The sequence below is a fragment of the Notolabrus celidotus genome, chromosome 22 (genome assembly GCF_009762535.1).
Source record: "Notolabrus celidotus isolate fNotCel1 chromosome 22, fNotCel1.pri, whole genome shotgun sequence".
Classification (NCBI taxonomy): Eukaryota; Metazoa; Chordata; class Actinopteri; order Labriformes; family Labridae; genus Notolabrus; species Notolabrus celidotus.
Genome location: NC_048293.1, coordinates 22,608,306 through 22,629,386, shown reverse-complemented (window position 1 = coordinate 22,629,386; position 21,081 = coordinate 22,608,306). Strand labels below are relative to the sequence as shown.

General features: G+C 42.0%; 1 protein-coding gene across 1 annotated transcript in view; it reads right to left on the bottom strand.

The window, feature by feature from the left end:
• The window catches only part of nrxn3a (neurexin 3a), a 161,743-nt gene that overhangs the window by 45,942 nt on the left and 94,720 nt on the right, over positions 1–21,081 (bottom strand). The window contains 7 exon segments of the mRNA XM_034675290.1: positions 1,301–1,421; positions 1,705–1,824; positions 3,471–3,497; positions 5,330–5,533; positions 18,336–18,719; positions 19,975–20,122; positions 20,321–20,614. Of these exon segments, the coding sequence (XP_034531181.1) occupies positions 1,301–1,421; positions 1,705–1,824; positions 3,471–3,497; positions 5,330–5,533; positions 18,336–18,719; positions 19,975–20,122; positions 20,321–20,614 (1,298 nt within the window).

Sequence of the window (21,081 nt, the reverse complement as noted above, 5' to 3'; positions counted from 1 at the left end):
GTAGCTATGTGGCTATGCTAATTAGCGCTAGCACTTATCCATGATAAATAAAAATCATCCACTAGATCTTCAAATCTGCAGACGTGGGGAGTAAAACCGACCTTTGTGTTTATTAAGACAGCCTACAACTAGCATGCCTCCCTCCTAAGCTCCTTGTTAGCACACATTTGTGCAGGTAATGAAAAACGGAGGGGGGATTCAGTATTATTTTATACAGTCTATGGGCTGAACAAGCTCCGAGCTCTGACTCCGTGACAGACCGGATATTGTTGTTACGTAACAAAAACACGGAAGTCTGAAACGGCTCGTTTCACACACATTTACAGAAAGGTGGAGAAATCAGAACAGGGGCAGAATGGATTTTTTTCATTCTCGGGGGATTTGTAGACATGCCAGGGACACATATTTCAGGTAGAGAACCATTAAAAAGTCAATTTTGCATGATATGTCACCTTTAAGGCTGTAATGGTCTAAATAGCTCAATTCCTTATTTAGACACAATATACTGGGGGTGAGTTTTTTAGAACTCATTGGTTTTTAAGATATAAAGTCTAAAATGTGTGCTACATTTGCATAATTGGGGGCGTGGCTTAGTTGACTGACTTGCAAGCATGAGAAGGAACAATAGACTGTATAAATACTGGACGTAGTATCCGTGACGTCACCCATCTGTTTCTAAAGCGCTGTTTTGAGGCCAATTGTCGGTGGCAGCCATATTGCTGCTGTCTAGGGATTGTGACATAAAGAGGCGGGCTTTGATCCTCCTCGCCAACAGCTACAGTGTTCCCACCTGTCAATCAAGTCAGCTGTGCCTCTCATTGGAAGACTCGTAATCTCAATATTTTTGAAATTACAGCGTTAGAAAAAAATTCACCCCCCGTACAGTGTGTGTCGATTGAGAAATGAGCTATTCAGACTACACTCGTCTTTTGAACCAGGCTGTAAACGTGTTTATTTCTGCTGTGAAGGTCGTCTCTTTGAATTGGTGTGTATGTGGTTTCCGGTACTTCCGGAGCCAGCCTCAAGCGGATCCTCGATGAACTGCAGTTTTCAGCACTTCTGCATTGGACTCATATTTTTAGACCGGAGCATGCTGCTGGGAAGGGGCGTTCACTGCCCACCCCAGCTCCACTTCTTTTTCTGTTTCTTTGTTGATCGAAAGTCTGAATCAGCATTTCAAGCATAGAGACGGCCGTCTTTGGCTTCAAAACATCTCTTCATGTGACTCAGACTATGTCCATGTTTTACAGTCTATGCTTCAGGATATAGGATTTTTATCAAAGCAAAGTGCAGCGAGTACCTGAGGCTCTGCAGGTGTCCGATGAAGCTGGACGGGATGCTGGACACAAATCTCCGCTCCGTCATGATTCCCGTTTCGATGTTGTGGAACTCCAGACGAGTGTGGTCGCCCACCATTTGGCCTGAAGACGGGGAGGGTGGAGGGGATGGGTTGAAAAGAAACACAAAAAACGAAAAGAAAAGAGAACACTGTCTGACACTAACACAAAAGGGCTGATTTAAGGAGAAAATTACATTAACAGTATTAGATGGATGCAGACTGTCTCTACGTATCTACATGCTGTCTTTGTAGCAGAATTACAAACTGATGATCTGAACAGCAGCACGCCTCAGCATGGTGCGTCTAAACCACTGAACACTAAGAACATTTCGTCAAGCATGGACCGAGGTGATGCAGGTAAGTACCTTCTGCTACATCATCGTCAACCGTTAGCTTGTAGGTTTTGCCGCGGCGCACCACACGCACTGTATGCCATTCATTATCATTGAGCTTTTGCCCGGCATACAGGGTCTCCGGTCCCTTGCCTGAGAACAATGGTCAACACAAAGTTAAAGACATCCTGAAGCCCAAACCAAACCTTTGCTTCCCAACAGCCAGCCTGAAGTCGTCGGCTGAGTCTGGTTTAATAAAAAAGCTTTATGTGTAGTTTGAACTTTGGGGAACAAAGGTTTGGTTTATTCAGTGAAATACACAGAGAGAAATACAAGATACTCTACATCTGTAAACACAACCAGAACGCTACACTGCAGATCAGAGTCACTGCTCTCAGAGAAACTACAGATCATTTCTTCTACTGAACTTAAGCTCATCTGGATAATCTCTGACCGTTGCGAGTCAGAACAGAGCTATCTTTAGATTCCTGTCTGGATACTCAGCCTCCTACGAAAACCTCAAACTCGTCGTTAAAGTGGAACCTTATCGTGTGATTTTCACAGTTTTGGATGGGACTGGTTTAGGGTTTAGGATCAGACTTGATCAATTAATGAGAAGTTGTTTTTAAACACTGTTTTCTTGAATTATTTCTAAAGTATTTGCACACTTTTGGATCCCTTTTGGACAAAACAGGATTGAAGCACTGATGCAGGGGAGGCTGAGGGGTAGATAAGCTCTGTATATAGCTGATACTTTATTAGCCTAAATATATAACACGACTCTGAGAATAACACAACTCCCAACTTTGGATTAATTTTGACTCTTTCAAAGACTTATTCAGGAAAATATCTTGTTTCATAAGTGAAATGATTCAAATTGAAATGATTATTAAAAAGCAGGTAGAATAAAACAAGGAGGGTTTTTATTTTTAACACCTTTTAACACCTTTTAAATAAAATCAAGTCATTAACATCTCTTAGAATTTAATTTCCAAATTTAAATGTAATTTAATGATATTATTAGTGGTTGAAGCACTTCTTAAATAAAATAACCTGCAGTCCATCAGATAAACGTATTCAGTATTTCAGTGACAAACTTGCACGTGTATTTTAAGACAGGTTTTTTGCTCGTTATCTTCAGGCATTTTTTTCATATTGCTGATTTAAGAGAGTGGGCACCATCTCTGGCTAGAAGAACCTTTAAACTGCATTTTCCCTCACGGCCTGCAGGGGGCATCTTATCTCACTATGAAAAAAAGTCGATTGCATACAAGTCTATTTAGAAAATGAGCCTTTTGTCTCATTTTTGGTCTCAACCGCCAAATTAAAGTCATCTTTGGTATATTTAGTTTTCATTAAGCTCCTTTAAAGCAGAAAGACCATCTGGCTAATTTGGATTAATAAATTGCTAATCAGTAGACTGAAAATGTCTTGTTCAGTGTGTATTTGTACTGAAAGACACACTAAGTAGTTAGCTGCTTGTTACCTCAGATTATGTTTGAAGCCTCTTGTTTCATTAGCCAAAAATTAGCATCCCATTTATGGAACATTACAGATGCGTCTAGCTGACATTAGTATAGCGCCGTCTAGTCTGGGATGCGGGCAGATCAACAGAAATAGAACAAAGTGTCTGGTTCCTGTTACGGGCACTCAAACCAACTTATCCTCCACTTCATAGGCCTACAGGAGAAGGTAGAGGGCGCTGCAGGACTCACATTTTAAAAAAGCACATTTCCTTTTTTTTTTCAAACAAACAACAACAACATAGAAAGCAAAATGAAACTTGAGTGTTAACTTACTGGAGTTACAGTTTATCCTGATACAGTCTAGATGGGGAAGAATAAATGACAGATGAAATTGCATCCTTCAAGGTTATTGCTGCAGACATCCAAAAACAAGAAGTCCACCCTTCCGGGGACGCACACATGCAGAGAGGCAGCCATTTTAATACTTTGGTATTTAAACGTAACTCTTACCAAATTAGCATGAAATCAATGATTTTAAAAGACTTCCAACAAACATCGTTTACGGGTAAATCAAAGATGCATGAATTCGTTGGCCATAGAAATGTGCTTTTTCCAGAGCTTGTGCTCTTTCATTACACATAGTTCCATATCTCAAATTCATCACTTGTTTGAACAGTGTTTACAGTAAAATGGCCACTTGTGGTACCAGCTACATCAGTACCAACCCAGCACTGACTCTTTAGGTTTAAAGATTCAGATTGGAAAAGTCAAAGTCTCTGGCTCCAAAGCCACCACGCCAACACGGTGGTGGCAGACGTCTGGTTTAGAGCCACGGATCTTTGAGAGGTCAAGAAATTACACCGTTTGGTTCGCCACTTCAGCAGCGGGACTAAATTTGAAAGATAGAGAATAAAGCTCTGATATATATCTGACCCACTGAGGCCAGCAGTGAGGGTTGGTTTACTATGTGACTGGTGGTTTCATGTGTCGTCAACCGCAACAGAAAAGTGGGAGCAAACAGCCACGATCCAATCAGCACCAGCACCATGCAGAGGCACAGGAACCCCAAGAGAGCTATCCTACGGTACGTCTATGTGTGCCACTAAACTGGATCAAAGGCTAGGTCTGTTAAACTGAGTCTTACAGTGAGCTTTAGGAAATCAGACTGAGAAATCTTGGTGCACTGACCAATTAGAGCTCAAACATTTGGGCGTAAATCTGGGGATAACTTAGAAGAGTTAATATTATCAGTGAGGGATTACTCAAAATGGGGCAAAATGCTAAGCTAACAATGAAATCCAGCTTATGTATTTTACTTAACAAGCTAAATATTAAGGATATAAGTTAACAATTCGATTTGACGAGTCATTTTGTGACCGTCTTGGTAAATTAGGAGCGTTTGGTAAAATTTGGGGTCGCAGCCAGCTGTAGGTTTTGCTGGGCTCTGTTCTCGGGCTGTTCGCCTGACGGGCCGCAGGCTTAAGGCCTTTGAAGGGGTGAATACCATCTTTTGACAGCATGATGGGAAATGGAGTTTGACAGGTTGAAAATAAAAGCAAAAACACTGAAAAAGCATAGACTTTCATTAAAGTAAAAGGACACCATCATCAGCAAAGAAAAGAACCACCAATAAGAAAACAGGAAGGTGACGCAGAAGTCAGAAAAATTAGGGACAAAAAAAGTTATTTTAATGTCCTGTTGAATGATGAACTGGAAACCAGTGGGCAAATTTATGGAGGTAGAAAGTCACAGCACACTGTGATTTAAAGAAAGACTTAAAGAAAGAGAGAGTTAAAGCCCGGGGTCTGTTCATCAGAGAGTGATTCTGCATATGTGCTGTGACTGTCTCAATGTTCAGTTTACAAGAATATGCACATGACTATGTTTCAAAGACGGGCCGGACATGTTTACCGTTAAATAAAAGTAGTTATGGTTGTAAAGCTTAAAGTATTATCAAGTAAATGTTGTACTGAGTAATAAATCTGTGTGCTCAATCCATGCATAAAAAGATGAGATCCCTCTTCTCTTAAGTTGAAACCTTTTGGGAGATCAACGTAACGATGACTGAAAAGCACAAAAAGATAGACAGAGAGCGAGAGGAAGGAAGACGTCACCGCTCAGCAGTGGACTGTCTCAGGGTGGAGGGTGGAGATGTGGAGGCAGATGGGTGGGGTTGTGGAATCATACGATACCTAGGTTGACCGTGAGTTTGACTCGACTCCCGTCCAACTCCAGCCGCAGCGTGTCGGCCGAGTCTCGGGAGGTGGTGGCCATGAGGATGCCGTACGCCCGCTGGGAACGAAATCTCATGGAGACGTCCTCCGCCTCGGTGTGCATGATGTTTGGCATCACCACCTTCATGTACATGCTGCCGTCGTAGGAGAGGATGGAGGCTTCTACGGGAGGACAAAGAGAGCAAAGAGAGGTGTGAGGGGCAGTTAAGGCTGATTTATACTTGAGGATATTTTGAAATCTTAATAAAAACTAAACACTTGGAAGGAGACGAGCGATACAGACAAAGTGAATTCAAAACACCTGAAACACTCGACTTAAAGCAAGAAGATGGATTTAAAGTCAAGTCAGAGATCGGCCGGTGTTTCAGTTTAAACAGCGACCCTGTTAACTGGAGACTCTCAGTCTGATTCCCCAACAAGACGATAAGCTTCCAAAATGCTTCTTTTCTGGAGTTTAAAACGACAGTTTCTGATGCAACTGATGAACTTGTTGATTCACAGCATCATGCATGTTTCTCTTTCAAGTTGTTGCCTGCACCCACACTGACATTCGGATTTCGCTGGCATGAATTTGGCTTCACTTTTTGCTTGGCTGACCTAGAGTTGGCATGAAAAATGAACAAACAGAACCTCCAGTAGCTAATCCTTAAAGATGCGATCAAAGCGGCTTCTAATCTTCAGGTTTCTTTCTTTGACCTGCCTCCTACGCTCTCGTCACTCTCGCCCTGCAGAGTCTGTCATTTGCTGCGTGGTCGGGAGCCGGCTTGCTCTAATCCTCTTCTCGGGGTAGCTAGCTGCGGAGCGAGCTCAGCACTTGGTTTGCAATCATTGCAGATCCGAATCACGAACTCTGGATGGTGAAAACTCGACAAATGGAGGATCATATTTATCGTGCATCACAGGAGCTTCTTGTCCTTGAAGGCCACAGTTGCTTCACCGAGAGGAGGGGTGAGCAAGGGAGCTTCCACTAAACAAACATTTAAAATGAAAGAAAGATAAACTGTTATAACCTGCAGGTTCAGTCACGTCAGGTGAGAACAACCTGTGCAGCATTTGTGGCTGCAAGTTAGCTGACCAGTGACTCACCACTCGTGTAGAAACAAGCAAACAGAGCCGCGTAGAAGAAGCAGAAAAAGTGAGGCACTATTACAAAGGCTGCCTCCCCGGCCAACAACAGCTAATCCCTGCCAAAACATGAAGTCGGACAACAAAAACGCCTCATTTCTTTGGCTCCAGGAGTTGCGGATTAGCCTTCCCACATGGCTCTTTTTAGCCCGTGTCCTCGTCTGACTGCAGAGTGTCCACACACACTCCTCTGTACTTCAGACCGGCTGTTCCACCACGCTGTGAGTGTCTGCTGATTCTGCCCGCAGTGTGAAATAGAGTGTCTTCAGAGACATGTGGATACGTTGATAGTGGTGAGAGGGAGGAAATCACAGAGTGCTCAAACTCTCACACACACACTCACACACACACGCAAATACCAAGAGAGCTCTTGTGCAGGGGAGAGAGTGTATAACATGCATTTGTGCAGTGGATGAAATGTTCAGGACTTTTAGGACTGAGTGTCTCTCTGTTATCGGAGCCGTCTCCACAGCAGAGGTCTGTTCTCATAAGCGACGGTCTACTATCAAGCTATAACAGACCTTTGACATAACTGTGCTACGCATCGACCAATCAGAATCGAGTATTTGACACAGCCGTGTATTAAATCTGTTGTTTTACCTCAGAATGTGACCTCACGTCCTTGTGGTTTCTCCATCTTTCTTATTCACGATTCAGAATCAGTAAGACGTTTAACCTGGAAACATCGTATGAACTTCTCACCCGGAAACCGAACGCTCGGCGTGTGAGTTTGCTGAGTTAGCTTAGCTTCATCTCTCTCCTCCAGTTAAGGGGTTTTTACACGCTGTGACTTTGTGACCTCTCCTGACACGTCTCTTTCTTTTTTTCATTAACTGGATTTCATGCAGCTTTATTTGGGAGCAAATAAATAAAATGAAAAAAAAAGGTCTTCAAAGCGAAATGTGTTTTTTTATATGTTCATTTTTCCAGCAGCGAGGGGTCGGGCCGTGTGACTCGCAGACACATTCATCCTTGAGATAACTATTTTAAAGCCTCATTGAGATTCAAATCATCCTCTGAAGTGACCACAAGAGCAGTGAAACAGAAGTGCTGCAGACGAGTAAAAACAGAGCAGGTGAGGAGATTTAATAGTTTGAATATGTGATCATAGAAATCCTTAATGATGCACGAACCCGATCCAACTAAAGACGACAAAAAATCTCTTAAAAATTTAATTCAGTCTTAACAACTCGGACCATTTTGATGCCCCTTTTTTTTTTTTTTTTTTTTTTTTTTTTTTTAATTTTTTTTTTTTTTTTGGCCTTTTGCCTTTATTTGAGAGGACAGCTGAAGAGAGACAGGAAATGTGGGGAGTAGAGAGTGGGGGACGACATGCAGGAAATGGTTGACCGGCCGGGAATCGAACCGGCAACCCCTGCGACGAGGACTGTAGCCTCTGTATGTGGGGCGCTTAGACCACTAGGCCACCAGCGCCCCGATGCCCCTTTTTTTAATATTAATAATCTTGTACATACACAGGTGACAATAGAAAAGCTGATTTATATAAATAAAGTACAGTAAAACCAAGAAATGCAGCAGTCCATGGACACATACATGCTTTGTGTTTTATTATGGGCTTTTTTTCACAGTGCTCTCTAAGCTGAAGCAAAGTAAGAGTTTCTCGCTCTTCTGAACACTCCTCTGATGAGTAGGGATATAAGGATATATCCCTACTATCCCCATGTATATCATCATTAAGTCTCTTGCACTGTTCTCTCGTCACTCGCTGAGTGGAGCGTAACAGACATGGCGGCAGCAGGTGAAGACTGAGCAGTTCAGGATGCACCTTCGTGTTTCAAGTCTGAGGTATGGCAGCATTTCGGTTTCCCTGATACTCCTGAAGAAAAACATGTCAATTCACAGCCAGGAGCAAAAGCTGCATTTTAGTTTATTTAAAGAGATTTACCTTATCTGTTTTAATATTTCATACTTTCATTTGGGAATCGTTCACTTTACATTTCTTTAGAATTGTTCAGAAATTTTCCAACAAGGTATTTTTGTACGGTCATTTTCAGTTTTTTTGCAAGGTGCTGAAAAAAAGTGTGCAGTTGTTTTATTTGAGTTACAAAACACCCTAAAAATTAAAAAGGATTACTTTGTTCACAAAGACATATAAGAGAACAACTATATATCCCAACTGTCCATATTTGAGATTTGAAATAAAATAATAGTTATTTAAATTTTGAGTTAAATTCAGTTTTCTTGAAAATCGTTAAAGAATCGAATCTGAATAAACTTCAGAGGGAAGTTGAGATTAAAGATGATGAGTGTTTGGACCACAAGGAGAAAGTTTTTGTATTTCAGTCTGTGGTGTAAAACTGTGGAACAGTCTCAATATGGAACTGCAGCAATGTCTGAACATAATTCAGTTCAAGAAGAAGTATAAAGAAATGATTTTCATGAGGTACAAGGAGGAAGACTAGTGCTGAGAATCACGAGGGGTTCACTTTTGTTTGTCGGTGGAAATATGAAGATAATATATGAAGATTTGACTTGTGGGATTGCACTCATATAAGGGCAGAAAATAGTGAATAGAGGGGTGGGATTAGATTTAGTTAGTTAGTTTGGTTTAGAAAGTAATGGATTAGTTTTAACTTCTTCCTACTCCTTTTTGCACATGTAAAGTAAATTGTTTCACTGCTTGCTAATATTGATTTTGTTTCTTTTGTAAAACTGTTTCTTCATTTTTTTTTCTTGTATGTTTGTATAACTCTTTCTTCTTTTCTGCTTTTTTTGTTGTATTTTTACTTTTACATGTTCGAGACAAAGTCATCAAATCAAATTTAAAATCTTATAATTTTTCTTCCTTTTCCATAAACAAAACATACTCTCTCTTTATTTTGAGGTTAATAATTCAGTCCTCCTATCTCATAAATTCCGTCCTTTTGTCTCATAATAATGACGTAATGTATCGTCATTAGTTTACACAGCTTTTTATTTGTCCACTGACCGAAACTGATCCTGTATCCTTCAGTCCATCCTCCCTCTCATATTCTCCCGTCCTCTGTCTGTGCAGTCTTTACAGAGTTTACAGTTTTCATCTCAAACAGCTGAGCTGCGTCTGCGTCTGTTTCTGGACTCTGTTTCTCAGCATTAAGGAGAAGACAGAGACAGAAAGTGTGTTTCATCTGCACTAAGCTCTCTCTCTTTAACAAAGCCTCATAGTCAGGATTCACCAGAATCTGCTCTAATCTCTACATGCAGATTTTTTTGATCTGTTCTTCTCCTCCCACAGCTCGGTATCTGCTCGGCTCCATCTCACAGCAGAGCTAAAGAAGGTGCCGGCTGCTGTTTCCCTGCACTCCTCTGGTATCACTCAGAGGTGATTATTTGTGCTGTCACACAAACTTAATTTGATAAATGGACCGATAATATGCTGAGACATTATGTGTCCTCTAAACGCCCTTTGAAGCTGCATGGGGAAGGGAACTGTAGTTCTCTGAAGAGACCACAGGAGGGCGACACAGCCCGTCTGTGTGCTGGTAGGATCTGTGAAGGAAAGTAGGACGACTGGACGTTTAGGGAGGTGAGGGGGAGACAACGAGAAGCTATCAGGGATGGCTTACATTAGAATTAGAGATGTTGACAAAGAAACTGAAAAAAATAAATAAATGAAGAAGGCAGGAGTGTGTTTGTACGGCTCTACATGAAGATTTACTGAGAGGTTAAGACTACTGAGGGTGGCAGTAACAACCTTGTGGAACAAAACTGGTGTTAAAACCTCGAAGGAGAAGAAGAAGAAAAAATACAGCAAGTTAAATCAAGTGAAGAGAGATTTAAAAACTCATAAAGTGTCATAAAACATGCTCAATAATCAGGGTGACTCACTGAGGTCTCTGATGCACTTTCTCAACCCCAACATTAACCTTCCCAAGAGCCTTTGCTCTGATATGTTTCTCCAAAGTTGAAACGACCGCCACCTTCAACTCGCTACAGTATGAACCAAAGATGCAGTCTCAGTTACATCACACGTTTGCTTCTGAAGTGACGTTCTGAAGGCCAAAGATGGCCGTCAACATCAAAGCTGACTTGATCTAACGTCAGACTGATTTAGAAACCGTACAGGAGTCAGAGCCGGAGCCTGACACCTGGCAAACAATGCGCTCACCTGTCAGTCAAATCAGCTGTGCCTCTGAATGATGCCAAAACTTTTTGTCTTAATGCAATCAGAAAAAAACATATCTCTGGACGAGGACTGAAACGGTTTGGGTTTTTTGTACAAGACTGTAAACATGTTCAGTTCTGCTGTAAAAAGGTGCTTTCTGTTGCTCTTGAAGCCTCAAGTGGACACGTGAGGTACTGCAGGATTTTACCTCTGCACTAGCTTCATTTTGATGCTGCTGCTTGTTTTTATACATCAGCAGCTACTTTGTGCATTCAACACAGAATGTAAAAGTAATTATCTTTTCCTACATTGTAGTAAAAAGTGTCCATGATGGTGCTTTTTATGCACAATGTCATATTTTGTATATTAACATGAAAAACGAACTCTGATGTCTGTTCTTCGTCTCACTTCTGTGCAGACTAAATTAATCTCTGTGTGAGATCTTTGTTCCTGAGTGTGCAGACATGCTGTTGATGCGTAGGATCCATGCTGAGCGGCACATGAAAGAAATGCGTTTGTGTTTTTGTGTGTTTGTGTGTGTGTGTGTGTGTGTGTGTGTGTGTGTGTGTGTGTGTGTGTGTGTGTGTGTGTGTGTGTGTGTGACACTGTGTGTGTGTGTTTGGTCACAGGGACTGATGTCTAATTGACAAGGTGTCAGATTACAGCACGGTGAGAGATACACAATTTAAATTCTCATTACAGCTCCGGGCTGAGCTGTCAGATTAACTCTGACATGTTGTAATTCTTGGGTGTAACTGTGTGCGTGTGCGTGTGTGTAATGGTGTGTGTATGAGACGATCTCAATAGAGTGTGTCCAAAGGATTGATACACTTAACAGCCTGACCTTGGCATGTTAGCACCACCCAGGGAGAGACCTGAACGTGCAATTAAAAACATAAACAATTCATTCCTCCTGGATGTTTTTCTCTTTGATCGGAGCAGAAATAAAGAAACTCGACAGACTTCGTTTCCACTTAAAAACTTAAGATGAGGGGAAAATGTTGTCATAAAACACCTTAAGAAAACTAAAACCTGTTGTTTCAACCTTAATCTTAGATTTATGCTCATCAGTTCTGCAGCTGGATCCCATCCCAGCGATCATTGCACTCCCATTTTAGCTTTCAATTATAGAAAGGCATCCATATCTTAGAATTCTAGGACCAAAGTCAGAATCCTGAGATTGAAGTCAGAATTATGAGATTGAAGTCAGAATTCTGAGATCAAAGTCAGAATTATGAGATTAAAGTCAGAATTATGAGATTAAAGTCAGAATTATAAGATTGAAGTCAGAATTCTGAGATTAAAGTCTGAATTCTGGGATTAAATCTAAGTTTTGAGATCTAATCCAGAATTCTAAAATCAAAGACAGGAATTTGAGATCGAAGTCAGAATTCTTCGATTAAAGTCAGAATTCTTCGATTAAAGTCAGAATTCTGAGATTAAAGTCTGAATTCTGAGATGAAAGTCGGAATTCTGAGATTAAAGTCTGAATTATAAGATTGAAGTCAGAATTCTGAGATTAAAGTCTGAATTCTGGGATTAAAGTCAGAATTATAAGATTGAAGTCAGAATTCTGAGATTAAAGTCTGAATTCTGGGATTAAAGTCAGAATTATAAGATTGAAGTCAGAATTCTGAGATTAAAGTCTGAATTATGAGATTAAAGTCAGAATTATAAGATTGAAGTCAGAATTCTGAGATTAAAGTCTGAATTCTGGGATTAAAGTCAGAATTATAAGATTGAAGTCAGAATTCTGAGATGAAAGTCTGAATTCTGAGATTAAATCTAAGTCATGAGATCTAATCCAGAATTCTAAGATCAAAGACAGGAATCTGAGATCAAAGTCAGAATTATGAGATCAAAGTCAGGAAACTGAGATGAAAGTCTAAATTCTGAGATTAAAGTCAGAATTCTGAGATTAAAGTCAGAATTCTGACTTTTGCACCTTTTGTTTTTTCCTTGGCCTTTATCCTCTTCAGTAAGATTCAGTAATGACTGTGGTCGCTAAGGAGATTTGATAATTGTATTAATGTATAAACGAAAACTAGCAATCCCCATCCCTGTTCTTGATTCAAGTCTTGCCCGGGTTTATAAGGAAACCTGTTGAAGAGTTATTTGCTTCCTCCCTCCAGCATTATTGGTAACCTGAAATCGATTCCACTCGTGTTGACACATCATTTTGTGTTTTAGATTTAAAGGCAGTTTTTCAGACATGCATCCTCGTGAATACTCCACAGCTCCACAGCTCCACAGCTCCACAGGTCTGAGGGGAAAGAGTGCTCTGAACTCCATTACCGACCCCCATCTCTTAACACCTCTGTTGTTTGAGCCAAAGGTGTGATTATCTCTTGTCTCTGGGCTATAATTCAAAGTAATTAGACCAACAGGTGAGTACATTCCAGCCAGGAGTACGGCTGTGATATACTGTGTTTCTATAAGCCCCGATATATCCTCCACTCCATTACCCGACACGTCATGTCTCCACGCTGCAGCGCTCTATTCTGCTGGACAAATTGGTTGAAGTCGGAGCCAAAGACGAATGGCTGATAACAGCATGCAGAACAGTAAACATCCACTCAGTAAGCAGCAGCCGTGCCAAGATATAATGGCTGCAAAACACACACACACACACACACACAGAACGAGGGCTCAGATGATGTTTTTGGCCACACCTTGAAGAGTCCCTCCTCTCCGCTCTCTGTCAGCTCAGTGTTTCATAACGTGTCTCTTCTTCACGATTCAAAATGACCCGGAGTGAAATGTAGCGTAAAGGAGCGACGTTCACACATGCATCAAAAAATATATAAAGCAGAATAAAAGCGTTAATAAAATAGATACCATGCAGCCCCGATTATCTTCAGCTCCTCCTAATTATATTGCAATATTTCAATAAAATATCCCCCGTGGAATAATTCAAGGTGAAATGTACACCCTGTATCAGATCGACCCGGTGATGACCGACAACTTTCCTTTTCAGAAATAAAAATTAGATTCAGCGGAAATTATCATCCGGCGGCTCGCAGGACGGAGAGAGAGAGAAAACTGGTGACGAGAGATACGATCAGAAAGCTGTTATTTGATATGCTGAAAAGCAGCAGGAGCAATTTGCAGGAGGTTGGCGGTGTGTTAATTAGCTCGCAACGCTGATCAATCTTTAATAAACCGTCTGGACGCCACGACAGGATGTGGTCAGAGGAATGTGGGCCGTGTGTGTGTGTGTGTGTGCAGTGGCGCCGTATAGGGGGGAAAAGTTAGGATGATTGTAAGGGCCCATGACTGACAGGGGCCCCGAAAATAATAATAATAAAAAAATTTAAAAAGTCATAATTAGTATTTTATTCAGAGTAAGGTGATTTTAAAAAACGGTCCTGTTGTCTTCATAAAATGTATATCAGAGATCTCTACTTTATTTGGGCCAATTCATAAAAAAAGAAAGGAGAGAGAGAAGAAAAGGCGACAGTATGCACAAGGTTCTTGTGGCCTTTGGTGATGGGGCCCAGTGTGATATTTTTTGGGAGTGTGTGCTGTTGCCACATCGCAGCCATTTTCCAGTTTTGACGTGCTCAGGGTGGGAGGTTTGGGAAGCGTCTCGTAAAGTCTGTGGTCTCACTTTGTCCACAGGGGGCGCCAACATCAACACAAACTGAAAGTTCCTTACTGGAGCTTTAAACGAATAGAAACAAATTAAACTTTGAGAGACCTTTCCGAACAAGTTTTAATTTTAAAGACTGGATTCTGGGTTTTTAATATTGCTGACTCAGCAGATCCGTTCTGTTCGATTTAAAAAGGTAGACGGGTTACTTGTTTGTCGTCTTGAAGCTTAGGCAACAGACCAAGCTGCTGATTTGACTGCTGCTGCTGCCGGACGTGTGTGAGCATTTGTGTGAGTGTGTGTGTGTCCTGTTGGCTGCCTTGCTGGCTACAGAAGATAATGGATTTGGACGACTCACGAATAAGGACACGACTGGCTTTGGCTGCAGAAAAAAAGCTCACTCTTATCCCTTACCCTCTCTGTTTTATCTTGTTCCCTCGCAGAGACTCACTTCTCCCTTACCTCCATCTTTCATCCTTTTTTCTGTCTTTGAGTAGAAGAGAAAAATCCCACCATGGTCACTAAGATAAGACAACAGAAACATAATGGAGCTACCTTAAAACTAAAGCTGGACCCTGAGCGTGTTCGGGATGTCTCTCTCTGACTTTCTGATTGACAACTTCTGCAGATTTGAGTCTTTTTTTTAAGCTCCTGCCACCTCATCCCTTATTAAGACCTGATCTTATCTGCTATCTTATCATCCCCGGGGAGGAAACCATTTTCACAAAGTAATTATCTGTTTCACGTCAGATAACACTTTCTACATGATTTGTGCACTTTGCGTTCAGGGTGAAGAAAAGGGGGCAGACTCTGCTCGGTCCCTCACAGGAGTCAGAAGGATTCTGTTCAGATGGAGGCCCGAAAGATCTGCATGAATTCAACCTTGTGTGTCCTGACACAGCTCAGCATCCAGCTCAGACTCTGAGGAGCTGTTGTAAAAAGATTGCTCGGTATGAGACGTGAGCATGATGAGCACAAAAGCACATCTGTAACTTACTCCTAACAGGAAGTGATGTCAAAGACCAAGAGAGCGAACATTTAGTTTTAATTTCCCTAATTAAAGGTCCATTTGGACTTTACCCTGAACTAAAAGGTTCCTGTGCCCCCATTGTTGTCTGCGTTTCGACCGCGGGCTGAAGTCCCGGGTAGATTGTGCAAATCAGGCCAGGGACGTGTGGAGGAAAGAAAGTAAATGCACTACACCACCAGACCAGTGGACGTCACACTGGCTCGACAGCAGTTATGTTGAGTTCAACATTTCCAATATGGCTGCCGCAGACGACTGGCCTCAAAACAGCGCTCAGAAACAGATGGGTGACGTCACTGATACTACGTCCATTATTCATACAGTCTATGATAAAAAGTCAAGGCAGGGAGAGCATCAGCAAAGACCCCTGCTGCAGAGTTCTCATCCCCACTCGTCGCCATTTCTTTGCCCTTTATCTCACCATAATTCTGGATCTGACGTTCAACAACTCACTTTTGTTAATCACAAAAGAATCTGAGATCCGGCTGCACGGAGTCTCAGGCTTGAAACCAGGATTGGTAGAAGTCTTGTCATGACCCTCATCATTGCAGCCATCCCCTCTCCCTCTTTGAGTGTGTGTTTTGTCATTTCCCTGTCTGTTACTACTCCTCCTGTGTCTCTTCCCCTTGTTTGTTTCTTGTGGGTGAATGTGGGCGGGGTTTTCAATCAACAGGCAGCACCAGGTGAAGCCCATTCACTAATCAACCCTCTACTATAAAGCCTCTGGATTTCCTCCTACTCGTCACCAGATCGTACTTCAGTTTCAGTGAGATTGCCGTGCATGCTTCCTGCTCTCGTCCTGATCGCTTCCCTGTCTGCTGCTGAACCTGCCTGCCTTTGCCTGAGCTCCTGTTTCCCTCTGTGTGAGTACGCCGGAGAGAGGGACTGCTCCGCTCTGTATCCACGGCGCCATTACCACAGGGTGGACGCCACTCCTGCCTCACGCAGAGCCGCCATTGTCACGTGGCTGACTCCAAATAAAAGACTTGTATATTCACAATTGATCTTTGTCTGAGTTTGCTTTTGGGTCCAGTTCTGGTTACAATCCATGCCAAGTCTTTCCTAAACTCTTAAAACTCGCTCAGCTCAGACGTTTCCTGACAAACTTCACCTGGAGAGAGCCGGACCTCCATAAAGAACAATCTGTCATGAATAAAGTCGACTAAACAACAAGGCTGTAATGTTTTCTGACCTTTACATGCACGGTTCTTATCCTGGCAGGAGCTGCCGTCTCGGGCCTGTTATTAGCCCTGTTGTACAATTTCTAACAATTACCATGTACAGTACATTCTCTGCTCCCTTTTCTGTAATAAATTCATGGAGCCGTTTAAACATGGCTGCTCCTGATGAGTTTCTGACACCTCAGGGTGAACACTAAACCCTCCTCTGCAGCAGCCGTCAAACTTCACACTACAGAGGAATAAAGTACACTGCTTCTTTAGTTTATTTTGCAGGAAGCTGATTGTATTTGTATAAACCACAAAGCACTTAAACACAATTATGTTCCCTACACATTTAAGCTTCAAATGAGCTTCATGACTCAGGGGAGACTTTCCTAGGAGACGCGAGATGCTAGCAGGTCTCGTGCGTAAAAAACATGAACGTCAGCATTACACGGATTAGAGATGTTTCCCGTCTTTCTCAGGATCTCGTTAGGACGGAGTCAGACTCTGTCAGCTCAGCAGCGAACATGCAGACTGAAGCGTTTTCATCAGGACCTTGAAGGACGCTACACTGCTGAGGCTAACGTTTTTTTGTCCACGTATCACAACACCATGCTGCTTCAGAAGAGATTATTCGCCTTCAACATACAGCTGTATGCATGGAGGATGTTTGAGCCGGGTTGAGGGATTTTTAAAGTTAGATATTTTAGTCATAGCTGATTAAACCTCCATGCAGACTGTTCATGAGTTCATGACTCTGGATCTGTTGCAGAGTGTCTCAAATATCCTGGAGGCTGCAGTCTTGTCTCACCCTGTTAGGATTATATTCCACATTACCACCTGCTCACTATACATTATCCTGCTTATATCCAACTAAACCAATTGAAGATGGAAACAAATTAACTTTAAGTGTTGATTTAAGATGTTTTAATCATGCAGCTTAAAAATAGTCCCTCATTAGCCTCATTAGCATTATACTTGCAGGTGGAGTTACCATTGAACCTCAGATTTCATTTATGTTAAAGACAGAATTGATCCTGCTTTAATGGAGCACTTGTCGTGCATCCTTCTCACAATCACCAGACAAACATATCCTCCCAATAAGGCGCAATAACTCTGCCCTGTATGCGCTCAAGCTTTCAGCCCCACCACCTCTCCAGCATCCATCTTTCAGTGGTTTCAGATGTTATCTCATCACTCCTCAATTTCTGCATGCAAAGTTTATTTGCAAGGAGTGATGAGGCTCGGAGCCCGTATGCAGAACACAAACAATTAAAGTTGATCAATACAACGTGAGACGACTGAACAGTTATGAATCGCATTAAACAAATTAAAGTCAGCATTTCTCTTTATTTCTAACAGATGCAGAACATAGCAGCACCTGATTAAAGTCCTCTTTCCTGCAGCTTCGTGTTCGTTTTCTTCAATTTGGTAGACGTAGAGTTTTGTGCTTTCCAAATAAATTGAGTACGAGTAGTATCATAAATATCTTCCATGTTGTTTACTGGTGCTATTTCTGCAGGAACAGGAAGTGAAATCTTAAGCTTCTTAAATGCACCGGGGTTGATAAGACATGTGTGATCAGGTTGTCCCGTGAATCGCTCATCCTATTCGGCATTAATAATCAGGGTTAAGGGATTTCGACCAATCAGAATAAAGTACTCGACACAGCCAGGTGACAACAGAGCTGCTGCAGGAACAGACAGGAGAAACTGACAAACAAGAGAGGACGCCATCTCATGCTCATCGTGTAAATTTGCTTGAGCTTTGCAGCACAAAAATCAAAAAGAGAAAGTCAACAATCTAGAACTATTCGCCGTGGTATCTTGTCTTGCAGGAGCTGATTGGAACATTGCAAGACGTTTCAAGTCCCCTTCAGCCTTTACTTTCTGTGGCGTCTGTCTTTAAACTACGAAAGACAACAAAGCATGCATCCAAACACACGTACGTACCTCTCTCACAGGTGCGTGACCAGAAGCCGGTGCCGGTGCAGTCACATATGAAACGGTTCCACCCCTCCTTGCAGACGCCCCGGTTCTTGCACGGGTAGCTCTCGCACTGCTTCCCTGGTTGCTTGTTGCACGAGGGTTTGATGCCGGCGCCGTTCTGAGCCTCTGCGATCTGACGGATGTCTTTGCTTCGGCCGTCGATGAAGAGGTCGCGGATGCAGCCCACGTAGCCGTAGTTGAGCATGGCCGTCCAGAGCTCTGTGGGCAGGATGAGGTTGGTGCGGTCGGTGGGAAGACCCCCGAGGTACATGTCGCCCTCCAGGTCCAGGATCTCGCTCTCACCGCTGGCTGTGAACGGGGTTCTTCTGCTGTTGACTGAGATGGTGCCTGTGTTTGGGATGGAGGGAGGAGAGATCAGGTGCTGCATCATGAAGGAGAGATCAAACAATTTACACATGGATGGATGTGATCACTCAGCCTGATCCGTGATGTGGGGACGTGATTTAAAAACTTAGACAGAAAAGACAAAAAAGACTGAAGCCTTTCACCTCCCAAGTACAAAAATAAAGTTTTTAATTAATTGTCTTATCATTATTTTATTTTATTTTAATTAAATTTTATGATAATAATAAAAAATAATTCATATAATTTATATAGCCCTTTTCTAAGTACTCAAAGTCGCTTTACATAAGGCAAAACTAAAAAATAAAACATATAAATAAAACAAAACCAGGACAGAGGTGGGGCGGGGGGAGAGGTCATGTGTTGTATGCTTTTTGGAACAGGTAGGTCTTGAGATGGTTTTTAAATGAGAGGAGAGAGTCAGAGTTGCGGATGTGTGGATGTGTGGAGGGAGAGAGTTCCAGAGAGTGGGGGCAGCGATGGCAAAGGCTCTGTCCCCCAAGGTACGGTGCTTAGACTTGGTGATAGGGGACAGGAGGTTGGCATCTAAGAGGGGCGAGGTTACTGAGGGCTTTGTAGGTGATGAGCAGGATCTTGAAGTGGATTCGGTGCTGAATGGGGAGCCAGTGGAGGTGCTGAAGGATGGGTGTGATGTGATTTTGTTATTATTATAATCATTATTTTATTTAACATTTGTTATTATTGTCATTATTTTATTATTATTGAATTGCATTATTATTACCATTATTTTCTTTATTTTTGTATTACTATTATTATCATTATTATTATTTATTTTTATTTTATTTTATTTGATAATTATCATTATCATAATTAGATTTATATTTATTTTGTTATTATTATTATTATCATTATTTTATTGTTATTGAATTGCATTATTATTATCATCATTATTATTCATTAATTATTATTATTATTTTTTTATGTATGTATGTATTTAATTACTTATTTTTTAGGGGATTGTCACGATGATTATAGTAATTGATTTGATTTGTTATTTATTTTTATTTTAATTTTTTATGTTTTCTTAAACCCTTAACCTCCACTGCCATCAAAATGATTTGATGCGTATTTGGATTTACAAGTTTGACCCACCTCCCATATGTTAAAATTTGGGAGGCGGGTTTTAGTACCTACACCACAGCCGGTCACCAGGGAGGAGCTCTTAATAATTTGGCTCCATGTTTTTATAAAGTCTATGTTCTTCAGCAGCAGAACCGACCTGAGCGTCCGTCTCTCTGGATGTCCACGTGGTACCAGGCTCCATCGTTGACCTTCGTCTGCGTGGCCTTGACCTTGATCGTCCCTGAGCCCATGTCCAACAGCAGGTACAGACTTCCGTCCAGCAGCTCCACTGCAAAGAAATCCACCTGCACGAGGAGGAAGAACAAAGACTACAGTTCAGTCTGAGCTACATCAGGTGTCTTCATGTGGAAGGTAAATTATAAGTGGACTTGTTTAGTCTAAGAGGGATTCAGGGAGATCCGTCTCTCTGGATCTGCTCAGATATCTTCAGGGTATCTTTTCTCAAAGCACGGTTCATATCAGATATCGATGTTTGAACTGACCTTGGTATTCTTCTGGCTGCGGGCGGTTTCTTTGCGCTCCTGAAGTTTCCCGTGTGTGAAGAGGATGAGGCCGTTCGGCTCCGTGGTGCGGAAATCGAACGAGATGGATCCCATCCGCTTGGTGTTCCACTTTGGGAGGCTGATGTAGGCCTCGGGGGTCTCGAATGAGATGGGGTCCAGGGTCGCCACGTTCTCGCACTTGTAGGACACCTCGCCCTGGATTTTCATCTTTGGATCCACGATTCGAGCGAGGCGGGACAACTCCAGGCGGATGTCGTTGTTCTTGTACACCACCTGTGAGAGGATGAGGAGAGATGTACGGTGATACATCACAAATAAATTAAAAAAAACATTTGAATACACTAAACTCTCATTTTACTCATCAACAGTGTGACCTCTGAATAACTGAGAGGTCTGTGAATGTACATCGTCCTGTTGTTACTGTGGGAAAATAAATAATCAGTCAGGCTCTGACAGGACGACTCAATCTGACAGCACAATGCAATCCTTCCCCGTCGCCCCCCTCAACAAATTAAAGATGAGAAACTGGAACATTCTGTCTGAAGAGACAGGCAGGTCTTTAAACTCGTCTTCTGAAGGTTTTTTATTCTCTAATGAATGATTCAGTTACGTAAGGCAGATAAGAAACAACAGTGACTTTAGAAAACATCATCGCTGTGAACTGGAAATGTGAACGAGCAACATCAGCCGAGGTGGAAATAACCTCCAGTAGCGTCTCGTTTTAACGCCGCTCTAAAACC